Genomic DNA, 26,141 nt, shown 5'->3' with positions numbered 1-26,141 from the left:
TTATTAGTTGACTTTCTTAACCCTAAAATTGTCCCTGTTGCAAATATTCGTGTAATGGACAGTTACTTTTTCATTGAAAGACTCAAGCTTTCAAGTGTAGTGTTTATAAAATATAAACAACAATACAGTAGTTTTAGAGCACGTCAATACCTCTTGTTTTAAATTATGACAGGGCATTTTACTTTTGGTTTAATTTCTTGATTGGTCATATAATGCAAAAAAAAAGTTCCAAGATGGAATTGTCCTTGGGCCCTCACACCCACTCTTATGTAGTTAAAATAGGACATGCACACTTTAACAAACCAATCATTTCAGCGACAGGGCCTACCAAACAACTTTGGCTGAAATGATTGGTTTGTTTGGGCCCCCACACCAAAAAAGCTATTCATCTCTCCCTGTACAGACTAAACAGGCTCTACTGAGGCAAGATGTCGTCCTCATCCTCAACCTCTGATTCCTCTCCCCCTTCAGTGTGTACTTCCTCCTCATCACACATTATCAATTCGTCCCCGCTGGACTCCACAACCACAGGTCCCTCTGTATTATCTGGAGAGCAGTGCTGTACTTCATTGAGGAATTGATTATTCATTCTTATAAACATCATTTTTTCAACGTTATGAGGAAGCAACCTCCTTCGCCGCTCACTGACCAGGTTCCCTGCTGCACTAAAAACTCTTTCCGAGTACACACTGGAGGGGGGACAACTCAGGTAAAATAGAGCCAGTTGGTACAGGGGCTTCCAAACTGCCTTTTTTTCCTGCCAGTAACAATATGGACTGTCTGACATGTCTACTTGGATGGTGTCAGCAAAGTAATCATCCACAATTTTTTCTATTGTGACAGCATCCAATGCAGCGAGAGTAGACATGTCTGCAATGGTTGGCAGGTCCTTCAGTCCGGAACAGATGTTATCAGCATCCCCGCCAGCGCCTCTTTTGGGAAAACTGAGCTTTTTCCTCGCAGCCATAGATGTGGAAGAAAATGAGGGTGGAGCTGTTGGCATGTCACGGTCCTCTTCAGAGGACAATCTCCTGACCAGCAGGTCTTTGCACCGCTGTAGACTTGTGTCCGCCGGAAACAGAGACACAGCATACGCTTTAAACCGTGGATCGAGCACGGTGGCCAGAATGTATTCCTCTGACTTTAAAAGAGTGACCACCCTCTGATCCTGGCAAAGCGTATGAAGGGCTACATCCACAAGAGCTACATGCTTGGTGTAATCGCAATGGCTTACCAGCTCCTCCCTCACTTTCTCCAGCTGCTTCTGCAACAGCCTGATCAGGGGAATGACCTGACTCAAGCTGGCACTGTCGGAACTGACTTCTCGTGTGGCAAGTTCAAATGACTGCAGAACCTTGCACAACACGGAAATCAGCCTCCACTGCGCTTGACTGAGGCGCTTCCCCACTCCTTTGCCTATGTCGTAGGTGGCTGTGTAGGCCTGAATGGCCTTTTGCTGCTCCTCCATCCTCTGCAGCATATAGAGGCTGGAGTTCTAGCGCATCACAACCTCTTGTTTGAGGTGATGGCAGGGCAGGTTCATGCTTTTTTGATGTGCCTCTAGTCTGCGGTAGGCACTGGCTGAATGCCGAAAGTGTCCAGCAATTTTGCGCGCCACCGCAAGCATCTCCTGCACACCCCTATCACTCTTGAGGTAATTCTGTACCACCAAATTAATGGTGTGGGCAAAACATGGGACGTGCTGGAAATTGCCCATATTTAATGCCCGCACAATGTTACTGGCATTGTCTGACACCACAAATCCCCATGAGAGTCTAAGTGGGGTAAGCCACTGGGAGATAATTTCCCTCAGTTTCTCTAATATGTTGTCAGCGATGTGCCTCTTATTAAAGCCTGTAATACACAATTTTGCCTGCCTTTGCACGAGCAGCCATTTTGTAGATGCTGCTACTGATGCAGTTGTTGATGTTGCTGCGGAAGGGGATGCATCTACCCAGTGGGCTGTCACAGTCATATAGTCCTTCGTTTGCCCAGAACCACTTGTCCACATGTCCGTGGTTAAGTGGACAGTGGGTACAACTGCATTTTTTAGAGCACTGAGGACACTTGATCGTACTTCTCTGTACATTTTTGGTATCGCCTGCCTAGTGAAGTGGAATCTCGACGGGATTTGGTACCGGGGACACAATACCTCCATCAACCCTCTAAATCCCACTCCACTGATGGCGGACACCGGGCGCACGTCTAACACCAACATTGCAGTTACAGCCGCAGTTATACGCTTTGCAATAGGGTGACTACTATCGTATTTTGTGGTCATGGCAAACGACTGTTGGACGGTCAATTAATTTATGAAGACTTAGCGGTCTTACGACTTCCCCTCTGGGAAGATGACCGACTAACAGCAGCAACAGCAGCAGTGGCAGTAGTAGGCGTACCGCTGCAGGATTCCTCGGATGAATCCCGTATTGAGGAGGACTCAGTCTGGCTGCTGACTTGGGCTGCAGGACTGAATCTGATGGAGATTGTGGAGGAAGTTGACGAGGAGGGTGTTGCTGGTGTGTATCCAACTTGACCACGGGATTTAGGTGTCCCTGTACCGATGAGGGTCCTAGCCCCAGTTCCTGAACTAACCACTGAACTATGAAGGTTATTCAGGTGACGTATAAGGGAGGATGTTCCTAGGTGGGCAAGATCCTTACCCCTGCTTATTTGAGCTTTACATAAGCTACATATGGCCATACATTGGTTGTCTGGATTTGGATAAAAATAACTCCAGACCGAAGAGGTGCATTTTTTGGTCTTCTGACCAGGCATGACGATGGGCTTTTTCATCCCATGGACATCAGCTGTTTCCCCCCCTGGTGCCTCATTTACAATAACCACATCACCATCCTCATCATCAAGTTCCTCCACAGCGCCAGCTACATCATCAATAGGCTCCTCCTGAGCCACCTCTTCCAGTACAGTGATGGGAAGGTCAGGCTTGACAACCACCAACACCCTTGGACTCGCCTTGAGGATTTGTGATAATTTCTCTTTAGAAGGCAGAGTTGTTTGCTGTTTTGTTGCTGACAGCATAACTCTCTTCAATTTTTTGGAGGGGGGGGAGGAGGAGGAGGGATAAGATCTGTGGGTGAAGCTGAACCACTAGTCATGAACACGGGCCAGTGCCTAAGCCGTTCCTTGCCACTCCGTGTCGTAAATGGCATATTGGCAACTTTACGTTTCTCCTCAGATAATTTTAAGTTTCTCTTTTTGCTACTTTTTCTTAACTTGGGCTTTTTGGATTTTACATGCCCGGTACTACGAGATTGGGCATCGGGCTTGGAAGACGACATTGATGGCATTTCATCGTCTATGTCATGACTAGTGGCAGCAGCTTCAGCATTAGGAGGAAGTGGGTCTTGATCTTTCCCTACTTTATCCTCCAAATTTTTGGTCTCCATTATATGTAGCACAAGATACTGCAGAATGTGTGAACTTGGTAATATTGCAGTACCAATGGACTTATACTGCTGGATTGGTTTTGCAAATTTGGTTATAATTACTTTTTTTTTTTAAATTTTTATTTTAATATTTTTTATAACTTTTTTTTTATTTTTTAAAAACTTGGGAATAATGGGGAAATAACTATGCCTTTAGAAGCACAGAGCACAGGACACAGCACCACTGGACTGAACAGGACACAGCACAGGACCCAGCAGCACTACGGAACTCAGCAGGACAGAGTACAGGACACAGCACCACTGGACTGATACTGCAGAATGTGTGAACTTTGTAATATTGCAGTACCACTGGACTTTTACTGCTGAATGTGTGAACTTGGTAATATTGCAGTACCAATGGGCTTATACTGCAGGATTGGTTGTGCAAATTTTGTTGTAATTAAAAAAAAATGTAATTAGTTTTTTGTATTTTTTTTAAATAACTTTTTTTTATTTTTTGAAACACTTTGGAATATTGGGGAAATAACTATGCCCTTAGAAACACAGAGCACAGGACACAGCACCACTGGACTGAACAGGACACAGCAGAGGACCCAGCAGCACCACTGACCTCAGAAGGACAGAGCACAGGACACAGCACCACTGGACTGAGCACAGCACAGCACAGCACAGAACTTAACTGAACAGCACAGAATTTAACTGAACAGCACGAGATATAGCAGGACAGAGGACCACCTAACACACTCTCCCTCTACCCTGATCAATGCTCGAGTGAAGATGGCGGCGACTAGCGGGGAATTGATAGGATCCGAGTATCACGAGATCCGACAACGGGATTATGAGTCAGAGCCTCAGTTTCAGATTTAAATTTGGCGCCAATACCCGGATCTGTCTCGGATCCGACTCGGATCGGCAACGTTCGGGTGGGCTCGGATTTCAGAAATCCGAGTGCGCTCATCTCTAGTGTTGACGCGCTCGAACTACACCCTGTATATGCTGCAGAGGATGTAGGAGCAGCCATATGTGCAGTGGAATTTAGAACAGTTGAGGGAGGTATTGTGGCCCCGGTACCAAATTGGGTACCGGGCCCACTCCACTACGCAGTCCAGAAAGCTACCTCGGTGCAATGTTTTGGACTAAAAACAATATTGTGAGGTGTGAGGTGTTCAGAATAGACTGGAAATAAGTGGAAATGATTGTTATTTAATGTTATTGAGGTTAATAATAGCGTAGGAGTGAAAAGAAACAAAAAAAACTGGATTTTAGGACTTTTTATGCTTTTTTAAAAATAAATCAGAACCCAAAACCCTAAATCAGAACCAAAACCTTTCATCAGGTTTTTTGGCAAAACAAATCAGAACCCAAAACCTCAAGCTAATCAGAACTCAAAACCTCAAGCTAATCAGAACCCAAAACACAAAACACAAAACACTAAAAGTGGCTGGTGCACACCCCTACTTTCAACCCCGGCTGGTTTGCCTAGTGCTGGTTCTATGAAAACCGGGGGGATCCCATGCAAAAATTTTTCCCCGATTTTGACGGAACCAGCAGTAGTCAGGCAGCACTAGGGTTAAGCTTGAATAGAGGGGGGACCCCATGCTTTTTTTTTTTTTTTTTAATTAACTTTTATCTATTCTTTACAGTTTTTACAGCTGCCGAAGCCCCGGCAGCTGTATGACAGGGCAGTGTAACAATGATGTGTTTACAACACGCTGCTACAACACAGGATAGTTTGCCAAACACGGGAGTGTTTAAAATCGCTGCAAATCGCCGGAGATGACCAGCGATTTTGATGGTCAGGGTAAAAATCGCAGCTTGATACATCTAATGAGTTTGGAACTAAAATCGCTGGTTAACACCCACTATTTGCCGCGATTTTAACACGCTGGCAAAATCGGACCTTGATACATTTACCCCACAGTGTTAATTTGTAAAGGTCTCCTTCAGTGTTTCTACCCGGCATTCAAATGCCGAGTGGCATGCATATGTGCTTTACTAGACAGGCCCGAGTCTCTACATGAAGAATTATTCAAAGTGCCAGTGACTAAGTTAAACTCTATGGGACCATTGCATGGTCTGGCCCCCCTCCTCTCCAGGGTATAGGACGGGATCCTATGACCCCTGCCTGTTTACTGGATTTGCCGTTTGCCTGTGCCCATGACCTTCTGGCCTGTACCACCGTTTCTGCTGATTTGCCCGTGACCTCGACCCTTGGCTTGTTTCCTGACGATTCTTCCTAGCAAGTGACCCCTGACCTTGGCCTGTCCTTTGGAATTGCTGTCTGCCATTATCCTCTGCTCCTGGGTTCCCCGCAGCTAGTACATGCCACACGACCCTCTGTAGTCTGCAGCCAAGCCTGTCCCCACCACTAGGGGCTCCAGCAAACACCTGACTATCAGAGTAGACTCCAGGTGGTATTGTATTGGTTGGAGGGGTTCCTAACACCTAGGTGTGATTCTTGGCTAAGAACTATCCTTTCTTCCCCACATCCAATCTATATCTACAGTCTTGGCCTACAGTTTTGAGAGTGACACAAAAAATGTTTTCATAAAGTCTGCTGCCTCACTTTTTATGATGGCAATTTGCATATACTCCAGAAGACTGATCAGATGAATTGCAATTAATTTCAAAGTCCCTCTTTGCCATAACAATGAACTTTATCCCAAAAAACAACATTTCCACTGCATTGCAGCCCTGCGACAAAAGGATCAGCTGACATCAGGTCAGTGATTCTCTTCTTAACACAGGTGAGAGTGTTGATGAGGACAAGGCTGGAGAGCACTGTGTCATGCTGATTGAGTTAGATTAACACACTGGAAGCTTTAAAAGGAGGGTGGTGCTTGAAATCATTGTTATTCCTCTGTTAACGATGGTTATCTGCAAGAAAACATGTGCAGTCATCATTGCTTTGCACAAAAAGGGCTTCACAAGCAAGGATATTGCTGCTAGTAAGATTGCATCTAAATCAATCATTTATTGGCTCATCAAGAACTTCAAGGAGAGAGGTTCAATAGTTGTGAAGAAGGCTTCAGGGAGCCCAAGAACATCTAGCAAGCCCCAGGACCATCTCCTAAAGTTGATTCAGCTGCATGATCACGGCACCACCAGTGCAGAGCTTGCTCAGGAATGGCAGCAGGCAAGTGTGAGTGCATCTGCATGCACAGTGAGGCGAAGACTTTTGGAGGATGGCCTGGTGTTAAAAAGGCTAGCAAAGAAGCCACTTCTCTCAGAGAGAAACATCAGGGACGGACTGATATTCTGCAAAATGTACTGAGATTGGACTGCTGAAGACTGGGGTAAAGTCATTTTCTCTGATGAATCCCCTTTCAGATTGTTTGGGGCATTTGGAAAAATGCTTGTCTGGTAAAGGAAATGTGAGTGCTACCAGCAGTCCTGTGTCATGCCAGCAGTAAAGCATCCTGAGACCATTCATGTGTGGGGTTGCTTCTCAGCCAAGGGAGTGGACTCACTCACAATTTTGCCTAAGAACACAGGCATGAATAAAGAATGGTACCAAAACATCCTCCAAGAGCAACTTCGCAAAACATACCAAGAACAGTTTTGTGACAAACAATGCCTCTCCCAGCATGATGGAGCACCTTGCCATAAGGCAAAATTGATAAGTAAGTGGCTCGGGGATCAAAACATCAACATGGTCCATGTTCAGGAAACTCCCCAGACCTTAAACCCATTGAGAACTTGTGGTCAATACTCAAAAGGCGGGTGGACAAACAAAAACACACTAATTCTGACAAACTCCAAGCATTGATTAGGCAGGAATGGGCGGCCATCAGTCAACACTGCAAATATTGACTATTTGAACACTCTTAATGTAATTGTCAGTAAAAGCATTTGACACTTATGAAATGCTTGTAATTTTACTTCAGTATACCATAGCAACATCTGACAACAAGGTCTAAAAACACTGAAGCAGCAAACTTTGTGAAAAATAATATTTGTGTCATTGTCAAAATTGTTGGCCATGACTGTATTACTCCATTTTATATAACAACATTTACTGGTATATACATATAATTTCATGCGCAATTAAAAAATTAGAAATAATATATAATGCTCACCAGCAGCTACAGGTGTTATTCCGGTATTTTATGTATTAAGCGTTCCTCACACCTCTTAGATTGTAAAATCATTTGGGCAGGGCCAGCTTTGATTTTTGTTTCTTGTCATGGTATGTAATTCATGTATGCCGTTGTGTAATATGTCAGTGCTTTATAAATAAGTGATGATAAATATAATCATAAAATACAATCAATAAATGGATGCATAGGAAAACATGATAAAAATCTATTATCCAGAAAATGCGTCAAGGATCTGTATCTATGGTAACAGGCTTCTTAATGCATATGCATGGAATACCACGTAATGCTCAATATGAGTGACCAACTAGAATCATAACAAACATAACATGCATGTCCTGAAACACTGCTAAGAAGGATAAAACACTAGATAAATTTAAATAAGTCATTAAGAAGAGCAAGGCAAAAAAGGAGTAAAGTTGATCCTGGATAAACCATGTTACAATGCAAGGGGTGCAAATGAGTTTATTATTTTGCACATAAGGAAAATACTGGCTGCATTTTCATGTTGCACACAAATATTTGATAGCTTTATTTTTACAATGAAATTTAAATTTGATCTTGGATATGCCCTACCCCAACTATAACTCGGTCTCCACATTTTAAATTTACCTCCCCTTCAAAAGCAAAATTGTTTTGCCAAGGTGCAATTTTACTCCCTTTTTTTGCTTTGCTCTCCTTAATGACTCAGGCCATATATGTTTCTAAATGTATTCACTAAATACAATGGAGAAACGCACTGAAATGAGTGTGAGAATTGTAGGGTCCACACACATTTTATTTCTTCAGTGTGTATTGAATTTGGTTTAGCTTATATGAGTACTGTATCATCCATGATAAAATATCTACTTAATAGCCCTATCGTCGATAAAAACATGATTTTCTGGCAAGCCGTGTCATGCATGCGCATATCTCTAGATACTGGCCCGGCAAAGTGATAAGTTAACTCTTACCGCTTTGAGCCAATATGGCCGAAACATCTGAATATCGATAAGCTGGTAAATTCATTTGACATCTAAAGAAACTTAGAAATCCTATCTTAAAAAGTAAGTCTGTAACATGGAAACATTATCAGTCTGTGATATTTTCTTAAATATTTGGTTCAATCATCCATTGTGGTTTGGTTTCTTGCAGAGCAATAAAATTAATGGCAGATGTGATTTAAAGAGGGTTAACACATATAAGTATGTGTTGGCAGTTTCCAAAGCAGATTCAGCATTTTTTCTAGTTAATTTCTGATAATGCATGCTGCATTATAACTGCAAATGTCCACTTTAGTCCTTCACTAGTCACATGTCTACCACCTTGGATTAACAATGCCTTTTAAATTTACATGAGATATTAACCTTGCAAACGTAAAGTGGAAGGGGAGCTAATTAATAGCCATAAAATTGTATCTTTTCAAAACTAAGTGAAAATGGGTTTCATGCTTTTAGAAGATTGTGGTGTAATTGCTGTAATTCTCGCTTACAGACTTATTACATATAATGGGTAATTAAACTTTATCACTAATGTAGGTCTATCATGGGGTCTAAGACAGAGATGTGTAAGTAATTGTCTATAATGCAATCTGGGGTTAAAATATAAAACATTTATTGTTGTAACTTACTGTGGGCAAGTACATAAGGATTCATTTAATGCTAATCTACCTAATTTGCTCTGCTTCATCTAAGATGGATGTTATATCTGAAGGTGCCATTCTTGCCACTTTGCAAAGAAGTGTGAATAGGCTGTTTGTGCAGATTACCAGACTTTGTGACTCCCAGCTCATGTCTGATTGGCAGACACAATTTATGATCCAGGCACCAACATTGGAGTTTTGATTCACATTCTCCTACAACAAAGGGAATCATAATTTTTAATTTCTGTATTTTCTCCCTTTTTAATAAGATTCTGTCTTTGTGTTCTTACTGGATTCTCAATCAGACCGCTTGGCTAATGAAACTACTACATAACTCATACTTCCCGGAGAGGGATGTGGCTGGAGGACAGGAGGGGTGGGGTGGGGACGTTTGTGTTGCTTTGGCCCTGCTCCCAGTGATGAAATTGACATTTTGTGACAGGGCGGAGCCAAAATGACGCAGTTCCACGCAAATCGCGTTGTTGAGGCTTACATCCTGCCCACTGCACTAGGAAGTGGGCAGGGTGTGGGAGAATTCTCTACTGTCCTGGGAGTCCGGGAGGCCTACCCGTAATTCGGGAGTCTCCCAGACATTCCGGAAGAGTGGGCAAGTATGATATAACTTTAATACAGGGTATTATTTGGGTTAATGATAATTTTTGGTGTCTTAAAGCTTAATTGTAGTGGAATATACAATATACATTTTGATGGTATTCTGAGTGAGGGCAGTAATCTAGGAATTCCTCACAATGTGGTCTGTGAAACCAAGTCTTGATTGGAATTAGTAGTATACATGTGAATGAAAAGGGCATCTAATTATTGTTATACTATAATGTTCACTAACCCCCATGTTCTGGTTTTGGTTTTGGATCTACTTTGTGTTTTGGTTTTGGCAAAACTGCCCTTGCGTGTTTTGGCTTTGGTTTTGGATACATATATTTCTCTTAAATCCCTTTTTTTTTTTTTTTTTGCTAAAATCACATAATTTTGCTCTTTTTTTCCTACATTAATATTAAACTCAATAACACTAAAATGCAGGTGAGGGGGTCAATTTTGACCACCTCACAGATCACAATATTTTTTTCATACACTTTCAAACAAAGACTGCAGCGACCTGGTTGGATGCTAAGCGATAACAATGACACAAACACACAGCAGTTCATAGAACATCTAGGAAACATTGCCACACAGCAGTGGCTGAAAATAAAAATAAAAATCATGCAAGATGGAAGTGTCTTTGGGTCCTCCCACCCACCCTTATGTAAGATATTGAAAAGGACATGTACAGTTTAACAAAGCAAGCACTCTAGCGACAATCAGTGCCACTTTTGTGGCTGAAGTGCTTGGTTTGTCTGGGCACCCACAAAGCAAGCTAACAATGTGCTTAAGGCACCTAAGCAAACAGTGCTGTTAATTAACTCTACTGTGGCAAGTCATGCACCAGTGGAAGCAGTTCTTGCCAGTGATAAGAAGATGGCCATTGTCATGCCTGGGCATAAGACCAAAAAATCAACCTTTTATGTGTGGAATTATTTTTACACAAATCCTGACAACAGTTGTCTAGCCATTTGTAGCATTGTATAACCACAGTCAGTAGAGGTAGGGACCTTAACCATCTAGGAACCTCATCCATGTTACGCCATTTAAAGCGAGTTCATGGAATGCTTGTGTGAAAATCAGAAACTTATGCTAAAGAATAACAGCAAGCAGTGCAGCATCAGCTACCTCCCATCTCTCAGCTAGATTCCAGCACCTGCAATCTACACCCCAACACCTTCATCATCAATTTCCTCACAAATCATCAGAGTTAGTTCTGCATCCAAGTTGCTATGGCGAGATGACTCCTCCCCTATCCAGGACTCCTCAGAAGAATCCTTGAGCGTTAGGCCCACTGCTGCTGCTGCTGAGAGTGGATCTTAAAAACAGACCAAGAAGAAGACTACTAGTAGTTTACAACAATTGACTGTTAAACAATCCTTTGCAAGAGGAAGCAAGTTTGGCAACTCAGTCACTCAGCAGATCACAGGCTCCATAACGACTATATTAGTATTAGATCTGCATCCAATGTCCACCATTAATGCAGCAGGAATAATACAGCTAATTGAGGTCCTGTGTCCCTGTTACCAATTTTCATCTCAACACCATTTTACTAGACAAGCAATTCCTCAACTGTACCAGGCATTACAAAAAAGAAAATTATTTGGCTACAAAATGCCATTCTACCCACTGTACACTTAACCACAGATATTGGGACAAGTGGAACTCGCAAAAATAAAAATTATATGACTGTGACAGCCCACTGGGTTGGCAAATTGCATTCAGCAGCAGTAACAGCTGCATCTAACAAACAACGCCAGATCTTTCAGGGGCGGGCTACTCTGTGTATCATTGCTTCACTTAGAGGCATATTATTATCGAAGATTTGTAAGAAGCTACAGTGCTCCACAGCATCGTACACTAGGGAAGACAAGGACATACATAAAACAGGACATACGTAAAACAAGAACAGACAATGCAGACAAAATGAATGGAGACATGAAAACAACGGGTATGGAGGACCCTGCTCATTAGAGAGCATACATTCTAAAGGAAAGAGGGCACAGCTGAAACAATAGGAGCGAGTGTGGCTCAGAGTGGAGATTGGGTTAGTTGTTAGGGTGCATTAGTGTAAATAGTGTTATCGAGGATAAGGTCACCTCTAAAAAAGACATGGATTTTCAAAGAGCATCTAAAGATTTGAAGGCTGTGGGAAAGTCTGATTGAGCGTTGTAGGGAATTCTATAAGTGGGGAGTAGCACAGGAGAAGTCTTGAAGGCGGGAGTGGGAAGTGGTTATCAGAGACGAGACAAGGCGCAGGTCAGAGGTAATACCGCTGACAACCTGTTTGAAAAACTAAGGGATGTCATTGCAACGTGGCCTATCCTGCTTGAACTCTCCTGAGGATATGTGATTTCTGATAACGCCACCAATATTGTTAGAACATTGCAGTGGTTGAATTCCATCACATTCCCTGTTTTGCTCACACAATCAACTTGGTGGTACAGAACTTTTAAAAAAATGACAATGACATGCAGGAGATGCTGTCTATGTCCAGAAATATTTAGGGTAATTTTCGGCATTGTGCAACAGCATGTAGGAGAATGCAGCAGCTGCAAGAAGAATAGAATTTAGGGGGAATGTACTTTAGCCCATCGCAGTGAAGAATACTTTCCGTGTTGTGCAAGGTGCTGAAACCACTCGTAGTAGTCACCTGTGAAGAGAGTGCAGACACTATTAGCTTGAGTCAAGTGATTCCCTTAATTAGACTTTTTGAAAAGCAGCTAGAGAAATTGAAGGAGGAAATGAAACAAAGCAATTCCGCTTATTATTTTGGACTTATAGATTAAGCCAGCTTTTCCCAAACCCAGTCCAACAGTGCAGGTTTTCTGGATCACATGGGACATAATTAGGACCACCTGTGGATCTGTTACAATGTGTCAGTCAGTAATGAATACACCTGTGCTCCAGCAAGGAGATATGGAAAACCTGCACTGTTGGGGAGCCCTGAGGACTGGGTTAAGCACTTTATTCGATTGTCAATATCCCGTTTGCACTGTTTATCTTAGGACTTTCAGTCAAGTTTATTGCATACTGTTTGTCACTTTATTTTGCCTGGCGACTATTACTCATAGAAATTATATAGCGGCCATAGCTGGAGTAACGGATTTGCTCTCCAGTTTATTATGCTATTACCTGTTTATTTTCTCTATAGACTCCGGGGGTCTACTTACATAAACGATCCATTAATACAGTACAATCCTATTTATGAACTTTGAGCCGACAGGCTCTTCTGTGATTTGGCAACTGCCAATTTGCTTACATTCACTTTGATTGTTATTATAGAGTGATCACTCTTGTGTATTTTGTTATTGTTTACTATACAATACACTCCATACATCTATTTTTGTGTCAACATTATTCAATCCACCTTATCCCCTGCCCCCCCCCCCCCCACGCTCAGCGCCGGGGAATCCTTTATCTAGTTATACTGCACTTACACTGCTGCCCCGGCAATATCACAGGTATATGAACTCGGGATATTGCCGGGTGACAGAGCCTCCCATCCCAGCAAATTCCCAGCTAGACCGGGTTCACACTAAATAGTTTTCGGTGAGACCTGGGTTGAAAAACCCAGGGTCTTACCGTTCAGACTGTCATTCGACACAGGTAGATGCAGGGGACCCCGTTCACACTCAGCCTCGAGCCCCAGCAGTAACCTGAGTTTTTGAGACAGTATGACAGGGTATTAGAAAGAACAGGTGGTCCTGTAGTGATTAACCCCTTATCTAACACAAGTCACACAGGTTCAGGTGAGTGGGTTTTGTAGCAGTAATATTAGTAATAGAATGACTCATTTACATTTAACTTTACATGTAATTGCTGACAAATATCTATATAGTGTATCAGAACAGAGTTTAATTGCCAAACAGCAAAATGCTTTTCTTTTGCTCTGTACTTGCACACAAGAAATACGTATGTCATAGAAGTCATATGTGCTTATTCAGAACTCCAAACGTAATTAGTTCTATGCAAAAAAAAAGAAAAGAAAAAAGTGAGAGTCCACTTCACTTAGTGTTAGCATAACATGAGTTCAGTTGTGACACCCTGAGGATATACTATGGTACTATACTCCAAATGAGACGCGCATGAGTCCTATTGCTTCATGTATCTCACAAAAATTTAGAAAACTAATCTGAAGACAACACATTGCTGCACATTTGGCTGGTGCATTTTTTTACCCAGTTATTTTCATCTATAAGCTCTTTATTAATTGTTTATTTATCATTATTTGTAATAGATGCAACACGAAATACATTAAGCCATGGATTTATCTGGTTCATCATAATGCTGGCAGTAGGAATAAGCATTCTACCTTCACTTCTTGTTAGTTTTGTCACCAAACTAATCAGTCACAACCAAGTCCACCATGTAAGTATTAACTGTTAATTTACATCTTAATATGGGTATTATGTATTAATAATAAAAAATCACTTAAAATTACTGTTAATTATTACTCTGCTTCCTTATGGTTAAAAACACTTAAAATTATTTTCTTCTTTGTGGCACTAAGGATTATCTAATTTGCCAAGTCTGGCAATTTTTTTTATAAATGTAAAAAAACTTACAGTAGTCTTGACTGCTTACCACTTATACTGTATTAACTAGGAAATGGCAAATGCTCACAAGCTAACTTTTTAAATTTGCTTGATACAAGTCAATTGAATTTGAATAATCGCTAAAACCCACAATTGAAATGTTCAGATATAAACCTTTTTAGTAGAGATGTTCACTGACCCCGTGTTTTTGTTTTTGTTTTTGTTTTGGCTTTGGATTTGGATTAAGTTCGTGTTTTGGTTTTGGTAAAACCGCTCTCGCGTGTTTTGGTTTTGGTTTTGGATCTGTATTTTTTAGAAAAATAGCTGAAATATGCTAAAATCACATACTTTTGCTCTTTTTTTGTTGTTACATTATTATTATTAACCTCAATAACACTAATTTCCAGTCATTTCAGTCAATTTTGACCACCTCACAGGTCACAATATTATTTTCATCCACTTTGGACAAACACTGCAGCGATCTGGCTGGATGCTAAGCGACAGAGCAAAGACACAAACACAAACAGTTCATAGCACATCAAGGAAACATTGTCACACAGCAGTGGCAGAAAAGAAAAGTGGTGGAAGATGGAATTGTCTTTGGACCCTCCTACGCACTCTTATGTAAGATATTGAAAAGGACATGTACATTTTAACAAAGCAAGCACTCCAGTGATGAGGAGTGTCACTTTTGTGACTGAAGTGCTTGGTTTGTTTGGGCAGCCACAAAGCAAGCTACCAATAGCTTAGTTGGCTTAAGGCCAACAGTGCTGTCAATGAACGCTACATTATTAAACCATGTCTGCTTGTGCTGCATCTTTAATATCATTCTCCTCTCTGGAATCCTCCCTCTCATCCCTGAAGAACTGCCAAACTTATGTAGACACATGAATGGATATTACAACTGGAGTGGCATTACATCTGCTTCAGACAGACTGTGACACGGAACATGTGGGCAGCATGGAATCCATAAACTCGGAATACGCTGCATTGAAGAGAGATTTAAACCAATATATATATGCAGTTGAGGAGACCGTACTTAAATTAAAACATGACCCACCGGATAAAATCCCAGTTTTAAGAGAGCTTGTACACAAGAGATACACTGCGCTTCAGAAAAATAATACAGAGATGGCCCTGAGGAAGGATGATAGCTATTCTTTAAACTGGACATATTTAATAGACCTGAGAAAACAAATGGGTGTGTCACCTGCAGATGAAGATTTGTAAGATGAAGACGAGGAGATTGCTGTTACCCAGAGCACTCCTATAACACAGTTGGAAATGGTGAACCCAGTGAAAAAAAAAGTATGTCGTCACATGTACGAGAGAGAAGAAATTGAAAGGATGACTGAAAACAAACTTCAGCACTTATAGCACATGTAGGTAACATTGGCACAGAGCGGAAAAGGAAAAGGGGTGCAAGATGGAATTGTCCTTGGGACCCTCCTACCCACCCTTATAATGGATAATAAAAAGGACATGCACACTTTAACAAACCAAGCACTTCAGCGACAACGAATGCCACTTTTGTGGCTGAAGTGCTTGGTTTGTTGGGCCCCCCATAAAACAAGGTAACAATGGGCTTAAGGAAGCTAAGGTAACAGTGCTGTCAATGAAATCTACAGTGGCAAGATGTTGTTGTCTTCATTTTCAGCCTCATTCTTGCCCTTATCAGTGTGTACATCATACTAACACAATATTAATTCAACACCAGAGGAAACCACCATTACAGACGTCTCTGCAACATAAATGTCAAAAACAAAAATGTAAAAAAAAGATTTGTACCTTTTTAAAGAATAAAAAAAACACATCTTTAGTAAAGGTGAACGTTAACTGAAGAAAAACTTAAAATTTGCCAACATGTCATTTTACCCAAACATTAATAACCAATCCAGCATCAGCTAGATTCATTCTCTCAGCTAGATCACAGCACAAAAAATCTACATTGTCATCATCCTCACCCTCGTCAGGGTGTACATCATCATCACTCAATACTAATTAATCCCGGCTGGAAGCCACCATTAGAGAAGTCTCTGTACTTTGATTGAGATGCCAGTAAAGGCCTTCCTCGTGGAATGTGTAGTTCATTTTACGACAGAGCTGTCACAATTTTTGGGCAATTCCTTTAGACCAGACCAAATGTCAAAATCTTCTGCTGAATCATCTGCATCATCCTTGCGTCTCTTAAAAAAGCTTTGCCTCTCAATTGGTCCACCTTAAGGCATGGGTTTCGGACCCCGATTACCATGAGCTACATTGGGTGTTGGTACACCAATTTAATTCTAATCACACTCCCTTACAGTCACTGCTGGCCGGGGCGGCTTGGTGTGCGGGCTTCTCCGCTCCTGATTCAGGCAGTTAAGATTTGGACAATCTGTAATAAAATAATGAAATAAACTGACATTGATACATATACTCCTATCTGGGGGGCAAAGAAATTTGAGAAGTTGAATACAGTGAAGAGGGCCAGGGAGTGGTCTCGGTTGGGTGTGGTGTCGGTAGGTCAGCTTTATGATACAAATGTACTTAAATCCTTCGAACAGTTGGTTGGGGAATTCTCTGTACCCAGAACAATGTTTTATTCTTACCTTCAGTTACGACACGCCCTAAACACACAATTTAAAGGGGAGACTTTGGTGTTTGGGGTGGATCCACTGAGGAAACAATTACAGGCCTTGGGTTATAGAGGTCTGATCTCTCGAATGTATTCATGTCTTCTGTATGAATCCACTGCAGATGATTTGGATGGTTTGAGGAATCAGTGGGAAATAGATATTGGCCCTTTATCAGACAAGGAGTGGGAAATGGTTACAGACAGTACTAAAGGTTATACTTCATCATTAAAATTTCAACAAATACAGGTGTTTATCTTACACAGGGCCTACTTTACCCCTATTAGATTGGCAAAATTTTGCCCGGATGCTACCCCTAACTGTCCGAAATGCAATTCGATCAATGCTAACTTTTGGCACCTTCTATGGGAGTGTTCATGTATACAAATCTTCTGGCGAAGGATCAGGAGATGTATTCAGGTTGCTGGAATTGAAGTGTCTCTTAGTTCACCGGCCACTTGTCTCTTTGGGCTCCGATTAAAGGGGAAAGTTAATAAACTGGCAAAAATGTACATTTCACAGTTATTGATGTTGGCTAAGGTCTGTATAGCGAGGCTGTGGTTGGCCCCGACGAGTCCCATAGTTAAAAATTGGAAGGCACTGGTCAATACCACCATAAGGCACGAGAGATTTGTTTATACTAGCAGACAGGCTCTGAAGGAATTTGAGAATATATGGTACAGATGGTTAGAGTCTCCATTCTATCCTATGTCATCTAGTACAGATGCTCTATCTACTTAAATGTATGGCTACCGCAGTTCTTATGATAAGTATCTGAGTCCATGTAATAAACCCTGCATGTTTAACATACTTATGTATAAGCATTTACGATGTATGATCCTGAATGAATATAGCACATTTATTATTATTATGCTTTAATGTAATCTTGTAAATTCCGTCATTTAATTCCGATATGTATGCGATTGTTTTTCTTTTCTTTTTGTTGTTTAGTATGTTTATATCTTAAAAAATTTCAATAAAAATACTGGATTTAAAAAAAAAAAAGCTTATTTTTTTCTTAGCAGCAGTGGCCTGAGAAACTGAAGTAGGGGCCGACGTTGTGTCAGGTAGCATTTCAGCTATCAACTTGCTCACCAGGAGCTCATTACATCTCTTGTAATCTGGGACAGTAGGAAATAAAGAGAAGACATAGCTCTTAAACCTTGGATCAAGCATAGTCGACAAAATGTTGTGATACTATTTCCAGAAGTTGATAACTCTTGGATTCTGGCGAAGTACAGTACCTAATCTACAAGTCCAACATACTTAGCGTAATTTCTTTGCTTTATCTCGTCCTTCAATTTTTCAAGGTGCTTTACGAAAAATCTAATTAAGGGAATCACTTTGCTCAAACTATTGGTGTCTGAACTCACTTCACAGGTGACTACTTAGAGTGGTTGCAGCACCTTGCACAACACGGAAAGTATTCTCCACTGCGCTGGACTATAGTAAATTCCCCCTCAAATTCGATTCTTCTTGCAGCAGCTGCAATCTCCTACATGCTATTGCAGAATGCCGAAAATGACCCAAATTATTTCAGGACACAGACAGTATCTCCTGCATGTCACTGTCAAATTTTGAAAAGCTCGGTACCACCAAGTTGATTGTGTGAGCAAAACAGGGAATGTGATGGAATTATCCCCGCTGCAATGCTCTCACAATATTGGTAGCATTATCACAAATGACATATCCTCAGGAGAGTCCAAGCGGGAAAAGCCATGTTGCAATGACATCCCTTAGTTTTTTAAACAGGTTGTCAGCAGTATGCCTCTTAGTGTAGCCGGTAATACACAAATGTAGGATACCATTTGCATTTACAACAGGATGAGGGGGATAACGCTTATGAAGATGTTGAGGATGATGATGAAGATGATTTTGCTAGTGTAAGTCATGCACCAGTGGAAACAGTTCATGCCAGTGATAAGATGAAGGCCATTGTCATGCCTGGGCATAAGACCAAAAAATCCACCTCTTATGTGTGCAATTATTATTACCCAATCCTGACAACAGTTGTCTAGCCATTTGTAGCCTTTGTAAAGTCACAACAACACCTTTCTCATCAATATCCTCAATAGTGATCAGAGTTAGTCCTGTATCCAAGTTGCTAAGGCTACATGACTTCTTTCCTATCCAGGATTACAATGAAGAATTCTTGAGCGTTAGTTCCGCTCCTGCTGCTGCTAGGGTTGGATCTTCAACCCAGAAGTAGACCAAAAAAAAGACTAATAGTAGTCTACAACAATTGACTGTTAAACAATCCTTTGCAAGATGAAGCAAGTATGAAAGATGTCACCCAGTTGCAAAGTGGATCACAGACACCATGAAGACTATGCTAGTATTAAACCTGGGTCCAATATCCACTATTAATTCAGCTAGCTTTAGACAGTTAATTGAGGTCCTGTGTCCCCTTTACCAAATTCCATCACTACACCATTTTACTCGAAAAGCAATTCCTCACCTCTACCAGAAGGTTCAATAAAATTTAATTATTGGGCTACAAAATGCCATTCAGCCCACTGTACACTTAACCAAATATATGTGGACAAGCGGAACTGGGCAAACTAAAAATTATATTATTGTGACAGCCCACTGGGCTGGTGAATTGATTTCAGCAGCAGGAACAGCAGCAGCATGTACCCAATAACGCAAGATTATTCTGAGGCAGGCTACTCTGTGTGTCAGCGGCTTCACTAAGAGACATACCAATGACAACTGGTCACCAAGTCTTCCCAAGGTCAGACTTGAACCCCTACAATCTATTTTGCACGCAGCGGCTAGATTGATTTTCCTTACAAATCGTTATTCCTCTGCTGAGCCACTCTGTCAGTCTCTACATTGGCTGCCTGTATTTCACCGAATCCGATATAAATTTCTTCTACTAATATACAAGGCCATCAACAAAATTGCACCGACATACATTTCCTCACTTGTCTCGAAATATCTCCCTACTCGACACCTCCGTTCTGCACATGATCTACGTCTCTCCTCCACTCTCATCACATCCTCCCATTCTCGGTTACAGGATTTTTTCTGGGCTGCACCCACTTTGTGGAATTCCCTCCCTTGCACAGTAAGACTTTCCTCTAGTCTTCAAACCGTCAAACGTTCACTGAAAACCCACCTCTTCAGACAAGGTTATGATATTCCTCAACCATCATCTTAATTTCCCTAGATTACCCTATTACCATCCTCTACACTGCTAATGCAAGACAACAACCCTCTGTCCAACATTGCCAGACACACAGCACACAATACTTTTACCTTTGCAGTCTAGCTGGTCCATTGTGCAATATGATGTAGCACATGCCCTTGTGTTTCTAACTCCCATTGTCCCATAGATTGTAAGCTTTCGAGTAGGGTCCTCTTACCTCTCTGTCTGTATGTATTACCCAGTATTGTCTTATCATCATCATCATCATCATTTATTTATATAGCGCCAACATATTCCGTAGCGCTTTACAATTGGGGACAAACATAATAAACTAATAAACAAACTGGGTAAAACAGACAAAGAGGTGAGAAGGCCCTGCTCGCAAGCTTACAATCTATGGGACAATGGGAGATTGACACATGAGGTTAAGTATACATTTTGCATCTTGGCCCAGCCAGACTGCAAAGGTAAAAGTGACTCATAAGCTAAATGATCCTGTCACACAACAATGTTGGTCAGGGGGTAGTTGTCTTGTGTGAAATTGTGTAACAGGCGGTAACAGGCTAAAGGTAGTGAGGTTAAGAGGGTGGTTGAGGAATATTATAAGCTTGTCTGAATAGGTAGGTTTTCAGAGAACGCTTAAAAGTTTGTAGACCAGAGGAGAGTCTTCTTGTGTGAGGGAGAGAATTCCATAGAGTAAGTGCAGCCCGAAAAAAGTCCTGTAACCGGGAATGGGAGGATGTAATGAGGGTAGATGAGAGACGCAGATCTTTTGCAGAACGGAGTTGCCGAGTTGGGAGATATTTTGAGACAAGAGAGGAGATGTATGTTGGTGCAGCTTTGTTGATGGCCTTGTAGGTTAGTAAAGGTATTTTATATTGAATTCAGTAGAAGACAGGCAGCCAGTGTAGAGACATACAGAGTGATTCAACAGAGGAATAGTGATTTGCAAGGAAAATCAGTCTTGCCACAGCATGCAAAATAGAATTATCAATGTTTGTTCCCAATTGTAAAGCGCTACGGAATTTGCTGGCGCTATAAAAATAAATGATGATGATGATGACAATCTGTTTGAAAAACTAAGGGATGTTATTGCAACATGGCTTTTCCCGCTTGGATTCTCCTGAGGATATGTCATTTGTGATAATGCTACCAATATTGAGAGAGCATTCCAGTGGGGATAATTCCATCACATTCCCTGTTTTTCTCACACAATCAACTTGGTGGTACCGAGCTTTTCAAAAATTGACAGTGACATGCAGGAGATACTGTCTGTGTGTTAGGAACTCCCAAGCCAGTACAGTGAAACTCGGGGACTACTCTGAAGGCCCGGTGTTCGCTGGAACCCCTAGTGGTGGGGACAGACTTGGCTGCGGGCCGACCAAGGGTCGAGTAACGTATACTGACTTAAAGGAATACCCAGGAGTGGAGTGATTGGTGGGCTGTAGTGAAGAGGTATCCAAGGGCAAAGGTCACAAGCACAGATGCAAAATCCAGGGACAAGCGAAGGGTCAGACACACAGGCAAAGAAGCAAAATCCGGAATCCAGGCAAAAAGGTCAAGGTCAGAAGAGAAGGTTCTCAGGACCAGGAACAAGCAGGGGTCAAAACACGGGTAGTCAATCCAAGGTAGCAATAACCAAACAGATAGAACAAGCAGGCAGCAGGACTGAGGGCAGAACGCTATAACCGGCAATGAGGCTCAGTCCTCATTGCCTTAAATAGTACAGATGGCCAATCAGCACACAGTCCAGAACATGTCCTCAGCTGTAGAATAATAGCAGAGCCTGCAGCCAATCGTATCTGCAAAGTACCAGCAGAGACTAAAGCTTTAATCAGCCTAGATTGGCTGATTCCAACAGGTGTGCAGGGCTGGCCTCAACGTGTACGCATGCGCCTGGCTGTTTAACAGCTGGCCGAGCGCGGAGTTTAGGGAAAGCAAAGCGTCCCGGTTGTTGCCCAGGCAACCGGGACACAGAAACCGGAAGTGACACCCCGGTTGCTGTAGCAACGGCCGGAACGTCACCAGCAGACTCCGGAGAGTCGCGGCGGTACCCGCGGCCGCCGCGAGCACTAACAGTACCCCTTCTTGAGGAGGGGTCAAGGAACCCCGACATCCAGGCTTCATGGGAAACTTCTTAAAAAATTCTTTAATGAGTCTCCCAGCAAGGAGACGCCTCTGTGGTATCCAACATCTCTCTTCTGGACCGTAACCCTTCCAGTGGACTAAGAATTGCACTTGGCCCTGAACTCTCCTTGAGTCAAGGATTCTTTCAACAATGTATTCGTAGTCTCCGTTGATAGTCAAAGGCTGAGGCCTATTATAGGAAGGCTGACTGAATTTGCTGGGAGCCACAGCTTTCTTAAGAAGAGAACAATGGAAAGTAGACGGTATTTTTAAAGAGGGTGGTAGTTTGAGCCGGAATGCGACTGGATTTATCTGTTTTATAATGGCAAATGGTCCAATGTATCGTGGCCCCAACTTCCTGCAAGGTTGCCGCAACCTTATGTTCCGTGTGGACAACCAAACCAGATCCCCCACTTTCAATGAACATGGTCTGCGATGGCGATCAGCGAAGACCTTGGATTTTTGGGAGGCTTGACCTAGTGCAGAGTGCACCTTTTTCCAGACAGATCTCAACCTGGCAGTAAAGGCATGTGTTCCGGAATCCCCCCTGGGAACAACAGTAGAGAAAGAGTTGGATTTCGGATGGAACCCGAGGTTGCAGAAGAACGGGGATGTGTGTATAGTGGAATGGCAAGAATTATTATACGCAAATTCCGCCCAGGGTAAGAGAGAGGACCAGTTATCGTGGAATTTAGACACATAAATGCGTAAGAACTGTTCCAAGGCCTGGTTGGTTCTTTCTGTCTGTCCATTCGACTGAGGGTGATATGCCGAGGACAGACTGATAGTGATCCCAATGGATTTACAAAAAGATCTCCAAAAGTGTGCAATAAACTGGGATCCTCGGTCCGATACATTGTCTTCGGGAAGCCCATGGAGACGAAAGATATGTGTCAGAAACAAGGTGGCCAAGGTCCTGGCATCAGGTAACTTGGGTAATGATATAAAATGTGCCATCTTACTGAATCGGTCCACCACTACCCAAATGGTGTTATGACCTGCAGATACTGGCAGGTCAACAATAAAATCCATCGAAAGATGAGTCCAAGGCCTGGTTGGAGCAGGTAAGGGTAACAGTAGACCAGAAGGACGGTTTCTAGCAGATTTATTTCTGGCACATTCAGGGCAGGCACGGACATAAGTCTCCACATCATCCGATAAGGTAGGCCACCAAAGCCAGCGAAAAAGAATTTCGATAGTCCTATGAATTCCTAGATGACCATTAGAGCGGTTATTGTGACCCTCTATGAGGACCGATTTCCTAAGGTGCACCGGAACAAATAATTTGTTGGCAGATGTCTGCACTGGAGCGATTTTCTGGAAGTGTCGGATAGTAGCTCCTAAATCCTGGGTGAGTCCGAGATGAATTGTGGTTGAAGGAATAATAGGCAACGGGTCAGGTGACTGAGAATGATGAGCCAAAAAACTTCGGGACAACGAATCGGCATTAGTATTTTTGGAACCTGGACGGAATGTAATAATGAACCTAAACCTGGTGAAGAATAGTGCCCAGCGAGCCTGCCTGGGATTCAGAGTTTTTGCGGTCTGAATATACTGGAGGTTTTTATGGTCCGTGAAGATGGTAATGGTATGTGCAGCTCCCTCTAACCAATTTCACCATTCCTCCAACGCCAATTTAATGGCCAATAATTCACGGTTTCTGACATCATAATTACATTCAGCCGGCAGAAACTTTCTAGAGAAAAAAGCACAAGGATGTAATTTTTTACTCCATGGGTCTTTCTGAGAGAGAATAGCACCAGCACCGAGATCCGAAGCGTCCACCTCCACAATGAATGGAAGTTCTGGGTCAGGGTATCTAAGTACTGGTGCAGAAATGAATGCAGCTTTGAGAGCCGAGAAACTTTCCAATGCTTCCGAAGACCAGTCCGCTGGGTTAGCTCCTTTTCGGGTGAGGGCAGTGATAGGAGCCACTAATGAAGAGAATGAACCAATGAACCTTCGGTAATAATTGGCGAACCCAAGGAATCTTTGGATCGCCTTCAGGTTAGTAGGGAGGACCCAATCTTGGATTGCCTGAGCTTTGGCGGATCCATTGTGAATCCTGATGAGGAGATGATGTACCCCAGGAACGCCACTGTGGACACCTCAAATTTGCATTTCTCCCATTTAGCGTACAGGTGATGTTCTCGTAATTTAAATAAAACTTGGCGGACATGCTGACGATGCTGAGATAAGGGTTCAGAATAGATTAAAATGTCATCCAAATAAACAACAACTGTTTTTCCCAAGAACTCACGTAATACATCGTTAATCAGGTCCTGAAAGACTGCCGAGGCATTGCACAAACCAAATAGCATTACGAGATACTCGTAATGTCCCGACTGGGTATTGAAAGCAGTCTTTCACTCATCCCCCTTCTTGATTCGGATAAGATTGTAGGCCCCTCGGAGGTCAATCTTAGAGAATATAGTGGCTGTTTTCAATTGATCGAAGAGGACTGAAATCAAGGGTAAAGGATACATGTTCTTAATCGTGATGTTATTCAGTCCACGGAAATCGATGCAAGGCCTAAGGCTGCCATCTTTTTTGGAAACTAAAAAGCAACCTGCGCCTACCGGAGATTTAGAAGGGCGAATGAACCCTTTCTTCAGGTTTTCCTCTACGTATAGTTCCATGGCCTGCGTTTCAGGAAGGGATAATGAATATAAACGCCCTTTGGGCAACTTGGAACCCGGTACTAAATCAATTGCGCAGTCATATTCTCGGTGTGGTGGAAGTGAATCAGCTTTCTTCTTGCAAAAAATATCACTGAAGTCCCGGTAGGGTATCGGCAACAATTCTGGACTAGGCTGTATAGTTCTAAGAGGCAAGGTCAAGCAAGACGAAGAGCACTCGGGACTCCAACGGACAATTTTCCCTGCTTTCCAGTCAATAAGGGGGTTATGACTGCGAAGCCAAGGATACCCCAGAATCAATGGAGCAGAGGGACAGGAAATTAGGTAGAAGGAGAGTTCCTCCGTATGGAGGGCTCCTACAGACAACCGAACCATTGGAGTCCTAGTGAGAATTCTTCCCCCAGGCAAGGGGTTACCATCTAACCCACAGGTGGAAATGCTTGATCCCAGCTTGCTATCCTGAATGTTGAGCTTAAGAGCCAATTTTATGTCCAGGAAGTTACCAGCTGCACCACTATCAAGAAATGCTGACAGGTCCGTGGATTTACCACGGAAAGCCAAACGTCCTGGCACTAATAAGGAATTATCTGAAGAGATAACCTGAAGACCTAAGCACACCTCTTCATCTGTACTTAGGCTTTGGAGTTTCCCGGCTTATTGGGACACAGACGTACTAAGTGGCCAGGTTGACCACAATACATACAGAGACCTAGTGAGCGTCTCCTGGAACGTTCATCTGTAGGTAAGCGGTAAGCGCCCACCTGCATGGGTTCAGGGGAGTCGGGCAGAGTGGCACAGGAGCTGAAGGATATATCAACAGGTACAGATGATTCCCGTTCAGTCTTCCTTTCTCTGATCCGACGATCAATTTTAATAACGAGTTGCATCAACTCCTCCAGTGACTAGGAAAAAGGCATCCACGGACTGCAAGGCTGGGCTGGTTGATGGCAAGGAGAAGGCCCAAGACTGAGGGTCACCCTGGATTAAAGAGATGATGATTCCTACCCTTTGTTGTTCAGAACCAGAGGAACGTGGTTTCAGGCGGAAGTACAGCTTGCAGCTCTGTTTGAAGTTACGGAAGGCTGTCCTGCTTCCAGAGAATTGGTCAGGCAAGTTCATTTTAGGCTCCGGTGTGTCACCAGCGGGAACTTGCTGGAGCTGCAGGTCTCTGGAAACCCCTTCTTGGGCTGCCAGGCGCTGGGATAAATTCTGCACCACTTGAGAAATCGCCTGTATCTGATTTGCCAAGATCTGAGCTGGAGACAGGTTTGACTCGTCGTCGTCCATGGCCGTATAATACCAATCTTCCTTGGCCGGTTATAATGTTAGGAACTCCCAAGCCAGTA

At 42.6% G+C, this 26,141-nt stretch overlaps 1 protein-coding gene across 1 annotated transcript in view; it reads left to right on the top strand.

Moving 5' to 3' along the window:
* Nucleotides 1-26,141, top strand: part of ATP8B3 (ATPase phospholipid transporting 8B3) — a 301,811-nt gene that overhangs the window by 242,481 nt on the left and 33,189 nt on the right. The window contains exon 26 of the mRNA XM_075201547.1: nucleotides 13,966-14,096. Within this exon, the coding sequence (XP_075057648.1) occupies nucleotides 13,966-14,096 (131 nt within the window). The remainder of the gene's footprint in view (nucleotides 1-13,965; nucleotides 14,097-26,141) is intronic.

This window comes from Mixophyes fleayi, chromosome 1, assembly GCF_038048845.1.
Source record: "Mixophyes fleayi isolate aMixFle1 chromosome 1, aMixFle1.hap1, whole genome shotgun sequence".
Lineage (NCBI taxonomy): Eukaryota > Metazoa > Chordata > Amphibia > Anura > Limnodynastidae > Mixophyes > Mixophyes fleayi.
The sequence above is the reverse complement of the archived record's forward strand: the minus strand, read 5'-3'. Positions and strand labels throughout refer to the sequence as shown.